At 42.8% G+C, this 6,692-nt stretch overlaps 1 protein-coding gene across 1 annotated transcript; it reads right to left on the bottom strand.

The window, feature by feature from the left end:
* Positions 1-1,379: 1,379 nt before the first annotated feature.
* Positions 1,380-6,275, bottom strand: LOC310782412 (E3 ubiquitin-protein ligase TRIM39-like; the record flags this gene model as incomplete). The annotated part of the gene is made up of 2 exons (XM_083643072.1): positions 1,380-2,387; positions 6,168-6,275. 2 exons carry the CDS (start codon positions 6,273-6,275, stop codon positions 1,380-1,382), a joined length of 1,116 nt encoding a protein of 371 aa, XP_083499198.1.
* Positions 6,276-6,692: the final 417 nt, after the last annotated feature.

Below are 6,692 nucleotides of genomic sequence, written 5' to 3' on the forward strand. Positions count from 1 at the left end.
GTGGGTTGCTGGTGCTGGGATAACGTAATGCATTGTGGGTAGTCGGCTACTAACGGTGGCTAATGTTAGCGGCTAGCTATGTTACATGGCAGTAAAACGCCACCAAATTGATTTAACTTTTAACCATTTCGAGTAACACACATTTCGAGTTTCCATACGGACCTCCAGCGTTGGTTAGTTGTTTATAACGTGACTGTATTTATAACTTTTATAACGGACTCCAGCTTCCGGTTTATAATTCGGGTCTGCAGCCAGAGTATAACAAAGGAAATGGCAAGCGGCAACAATGAGTCACGTTAAACCGGACCTTGTACCCACGATTCTTTTTTACAGTGGGGCATTCAAAAATAAGGTGGATAGAGTGCATCAGAGTTCTTAGCCCAGTCTAGTTTATTGTCAATGTACACTCCAAGGTACTTGTAATCCTCCACTATGTCGACACTGACCCCGTGGATTGAGACAGGGGTCACCGGAGCCTTGACCCTCCTCAGGTCCACCACCAGCTCCTTTGTCTTTGACACATTGAGCTGCAGGTGGTTCTGCTCACACCATGTGACAAAGTTGGCCACCACATCCCGATACTCATCGTCGTCGCCATCTTTGATACATCCTACTATCGCAGAGTCGTCAGAGAACTTCTGAAGGTGGCAAGACTCTGTCTGGTAGGTGAAGTCCGTGGTGTAGATGGTGAAGAAGAAGGGACAGAAGACCGTCCCCTGTGGTGCTCCCGTATTGCTGACCACTCTGTCTGACACACAGTTCTGCAGGCGCACATACTGTGGTCTGCCAGACAGGTAGTCCACAATCCAGGCCACCAGGGGGGCATCCACCCGCATCGTCGTTAGCTTCTCACCCAGTAGAGCCGGCCTGATGGTGTTGAAAGCACATGCATGCGGCCACAACACACACTCATGCTGACGGTGGCCGGTGAAATATGTCCTCTGCATTTGCCCCATCCAGGCTTGTCCTTTCCTCCAGGGGGCAGGCCAGGAGCAGTGGTCGCTTTTTCTTTCCAGCGCCCGGGGACCATCATTGGACCATCATTGGACCAACTTCAGACGTTGTCGTCACTGGTCGGATGACGATCTTCTGCATGTTTTTAGTGGGGGGTTATGTACGGAGGAACCCCCTGGGGAGCACGGGGAGAACATGCAAACTCCACACAGAAAGGCCCTTTCGACGAGATAGCCCACCTGGGCAGTAGGCACTGAAGATATGGGGGGGGGTCACAACTCCAGCGCCCACAGCGTCCCAGGCGAGAATCGAACTCAGGACCTTCTAGCTTCGGCGACCTGGACACTTTCTTTTGCAGAGACAGGCAGAGCCTCAGACACTAGTGGCCACGCCGTAAAAACAACTTTCAGCTCAGCAGCAGCGCTTCAAGTGCTCGACATGTTAGTTGAGGGACACGCCCCCAACTTTGCTGTTGCACCGTTAGAGACCTTCATTGGTAACATCTTCATAGGAGAGGTATTTTGAAAGAAGGGAAACATCCTGTCAGTGAAGGTGTGCGTGAAGGTGTGTATGTGTGTGTTAGTGTCAGGATCAGAGAATGACAGCTTTCCTCTGTCCCAGTCCAGACTCACTCTGACCCTCTGGAGCTTCTTCTTCACTGGGAGACCAGTGTATGGACTTGGGGATGTTCTGTATTTACCATCTTCAGAATCTAACCATAATGCCCATAGTCCGGGCAATGCCCAACCCTTCCTGTGGGCAGACTCTTCTAACACACCCAGTTGCCAGAATGGACTGTCTCCAACCTCAACATCCCAGCTGTGAGTTCCTGAGTTAAAGCCCTCAGAAGCCAAGACACACCCCATGGAAGAAGAGCCAAGCCTCTCTGGGTTGTCGGGAACCTTGTATACCCATCCTCTCAGAATGGTGGTCAGATCTTCAGATAGGATGACTTGAGCAGTGTTTGGGTCCAGAATCACAGGAGTGTAAGATACCTTCTCCTTCATCTTGTCCCAGACTGTGAAGCTCAGGTTGCCCAGGTGTTTGGCCTCGTCAATCAGAGCTCCTGAGACCAGTTGTGGATCTTCCAGCAGGGGGCGCTGGACTCTTTCCACTGTAGCCTTGTAGTTCTGCAGGACTGAGACATCTTCAGCTCTCAGCTCCTTCTCTATGGCTCTGACTGTGTCTGAAAGAGCTGCTATCTCTCTGCTCAGACCCTCAGTCTTCTCCTTCATTGTCTGACTCTTCTGCTCCTCTTCCTCCCTCAGTGCAGAGATCCTGGCCTCCTCTTCCTCTTGTAGAAACTGGTGAAGCTTCTTAAACTCCTCCTTAATCTGCCTCTCTGTGCGTTGGGCCTGGACCTTAATGTGTTCTGCTGTTTCATCAAAGTTTCCTTTAACTTCATTAAACAGCTTCAGTTCCTCCTTGTGATGCTGTGCAGCATCGACAACACATACTGACACAAACACCACAATCACACACACACAAACGAGAGCCAAGAGTTTGTGTTTCTCAGACAGCAGCATGTTATCTCAGATGTGAACAAGAGCCTTCCCTTTATCACCTCAGCAGGGAAGGATTTATGACATCACTGTTACAGGCACAGACACATTTAGTGACATCACTGATGATGACATTTTGACATCATTGTCATCAGTGATGCAAAGTTTGTCTGCGCACAACTGCCCAACTTTGCATCACTGATGACATCACAATGATTGTGCGCAGACAGACATACATACATACATACAGACAGACACTGACTGATGACATCATCATCGAGTGCTTTTGTGACATCAATGTCATCAGTGATGCAAAGTTGTATGTCTGTGCACATTTGCACAACTTTGCATCATGATGACATCACTCACTGATGACATCACAATGATTGTGTGCAGACATACAGACAGACAGACAGACAGACAGACACTCCTGGAATTATAGATAGCAGAGACATACAAAGGCATCACTGATGACATTGATGTCAATATGTCATCATCAGTGATGTCACTAAAGCACTGGATTCTATCTATAATTCCAGGTGTCTGTCTGTATGTCTGCGCACAATCATTGTGATGTCATCAGTGAAGTTGAGCAATTGTGCGCAGACATACAACTTTGCCTCACTGATGTCATCATCAGTGATTTCACTGAAGCACTCGATGATGATGTCATCAGTGAGTGTCTGTATCTATGTACTGTATGTCTGTCATGGAACAGTTTCCTTTATTTTAGAACCTCCCTGCCACTAGGGGGCATAATGTTAATTATTTCTCTTTAGAGTCTCTCCCCTGCACCTTCTTGTGGTATAGTTTAGTACTGCAGTTTCAGCTCTTCCTTTTTCCTGTGACAACAAAGAGAATGGCAGTGTGTGTTCAATGCAGCAATCTTCATGCTCCATCCTTAGCCATCACCTAGTTTCTAACCCTTTGAGTGGCAATTTCTGTAAGTACAACTATTGTCAATCATTGCTGTTATGTTTATGTCAAAGCATTTTTACATATTTGCTACAGTTTGTGTATGTTTGGTAGCATGTATGACAGCACAGTGTAATGAAGGCATTTGGGTTATACATATAATACTAGAGCTATTGTTTAGTGTAAAATACATTGTTCAATACAATACTTACCTGATTTGTTACTCACCTGTAATCCTGCAAAGAAAATGATCGTGCCTTTTCATACTTACCTTATGTTTCCTGCAAAATAGATGATCACTGTAGTTATCCCACCTGTAAATAACTGGAGTACACTGTTTTGTATTGTATACTGATGTATGCTTTTCTGTATGTTTATTTCAGTTTCACACTTCTTTGTTATTAAATCCTGTCCATCTACAACACTTGGCTGTTCCTTGGAGGATATGATGCAAAGGAGAGTTTAGCTGGCTGTGAGAACCAATATAGGACAAGAGTCACATTGGGTGTACCAGTACAATGTCTGTATGTATGTCTGTATGTCTGTCTGTATGTATGTCTGTACTGTATGTTAGGGCTGTGCCGATTCACTTATCTCCCGATTCGATACTATCACGATACTTTGGTGCCGATTCGATATATATTGCGATTCACGATTATTGCGATTCTACGATTATTGCGATTCGATATTACGATTTATTGCGATTTTTGTTTATTTTTTTCTTTTATTTTTTCAGTTTGTTTGCTTTTTTACACTAGATTAGAACATGGGAAAAGTTGAATCATACACTAGAGACTGTATATTATATATCATGAGTAGGGCTGGGCGATATAGTTAAAAACAGGGGCGGACTGGGATCATAATTCAGGCCGGGCATTAGATACCAAGCAGGCCAGGCCGATATGGGCCAATGCGCGTGAAATTTGGGCCGTTTGAAGCCAGATTTGGGTCCAATTTTACAATGAGATGCACCCACTTTAACCCTGAAGTGTAATTATTACTTCAGACTAACTAATAAAGTAATAAAACCACTAGTAAACCAGTAGGCGGCGCCTGGCCTGCTGTTCAGTGAGTGGCCTGACTGCAAGCACCCAAAAAAAAAAAAAAAAAAAAATTTTTTTTTTTTTTTTTTTTTTTAATTTGCGATTATCGATTCTGGAATAAAAGATCGATCCAAAAAATCGTGACATTAAAAATCGCGATACTTAGGTGAATCGATTTTTTCCCCCACCCCTACTGTATGTATGTCTGTATGTATGTCTGTGCACAATCATTGTAAGGTCATCAGTGAGTGATGTCATCAGTGATGCAAAGTTGGACAATTGTGCACAGACATAAACTTTGCATCACCGATGACAATGATGTCAAAATGTCATCATCAGTGATGTCACTAAAGCACTCGATGATGATGTCATCAGTGATAGCATTGGTGAGTGTATGTATATATATACATTATATTTCCTGAACATTATTGGAGGCACCGCCAGTTATTTGTTTTATGAATAAGAGTGTGAATATTTAAAGAACAGGTTGAAACCATAACCCAGGCCCCGCCCCATAGTACTATCACATTAAGCCTATTTAGGTACTCTAACTACTAGCTACATGGGACGGTGTTACACCTTGAAACAACAGTTGTAAGCAGATATATGCACCACGAGTGTGTGTGTATATATATATATATATATATATATATATATGAAGAGTTCATTTGCAAAAACAGGTAAACGCCATTCTTAAAATGAACAAACATCTGTTTGATACTTCCTGGAGTCCACATAGAAAACATTGAGGGGATTTATGTGAAAATTATCAGATTAATATGTTTTAGTTATGATTGACAATACAAATTTCCCAAAAATAAATAAATTACAGTATAAATACAACAATATATAAAATAAAATGATAAAAAATCCAAACGGAGATACCTGTTTTTGCAAATTAACTCTTCATATATATATATTAGAGCTGGGTATCGCCACTTACTTCCCGATACGATTCCGATACACAAGGTCCCAAGTCGATGCGATTTCCGATACGATTCGATATCGATATTTTAGTTGCAATACCAGTTTTGCTTTGATAATGGAAGAGATTCTCAAATAACTAATGCTGTAAATTGTACAAGGAACCCTCTAACCTGCTGCATTATTAAAAAATATTAATATTTACATTAAGAATTGACCATAAAGCAAGCAGTTACATCATGTAATTCTTTTTTATTTAAACATGACCAACATAGTCATTCAACATCTTATCTTTCTTTACAGTCTTCTGTCTCTTTCTTTACAGTCTTCTGTGAGAAGCCAAACAAATTTAGATTTCCACTATACAACAGAATCATTGAACAGCAGCATGTTGTAAACCGTGTTTCATAAAGTATAAATGCTTTGTAAATAAAATAAAATAAAATACAGCTTATGAACATTTCCAGTTCACAAACATTATAGTGCAAACAGATTTGAGGTCTGTACATCTGGCTCATGGTGCATGCACAATGCACATTCTCAACCTGGTTTTAACTTATTACCAGTGTGTGGCAGTGACCCTTGCTCAGTGTGTAAACAACTCAAATCACTGGCAGGAAACCAGTGTAAATAATAAAAAAAGAAAATGTAAATAAAAAATAATTTACAAATTATAGGACCAAGGGAGTCGTCTTCCTGCTGTACAGCACAGCAGCTCCATCACCATCAGCTTGTTGCTGTTGAAAGATAAAATAAATATTCATGATCAGGATCATAAATAAACCATCATAATACTGTAGTGTGCAGGAACACTCAGTTATTAACTTACATTAGATGCCTCCACTTGCTCCAGACGAGCAGCTTCAGTCAAGACAGTGGTCAGCCTGGAGAAGGTGTCATCACGGGCCCGATCGGACAAGAAGGTCAGAGAAGTCATTGTCAGGTACGAATCCGTAGCTCTGGATGTCCAGCTGTCGCAAGTTATAGCGACTCTCTCTGCTGACTTCAGTGAAGTTGAGACGTTCTTTTTCACCTCTTCATACAGCTTTGGGATCGCTTTGTTGTTTGCGTGACGGCGGCAGCACGTAGCGTGGTTCAAGTGACTTAACGAGGCTTCGGGATGCCGACATTTTCTACAACGCTGTACGGCCGCAGATCTTTGCAAATAAAACGTGCCAGAGCCGATGTTATTTTCTGTGCACGTGGAGAAGTGGATGGAAGCTTGCACACAAATGCTTTCTCCAGCGAGGCTTGTTGCTGCTTTGAGATGTGGCGCGGCACCTTGAGTAGAGCAGCCTCCCCCATGTTTGTTTTTTCTGTCTGAACTGAAGCATGGTCTGAAAAGCACAACGAG

Source organism: Poromitra crassiceps (assembly GCF_964638095.1).
Source record: "Poromitra crassiceps genome assembly, chromosome: 9".
Taxonomy (NCBI): domain Eukaryota; kingdom Metazoa; phylum Chordata; class Actinopteri; order Beryciformes; family Melamphaidae; genus Poromitra; species Poromitra crassiceps.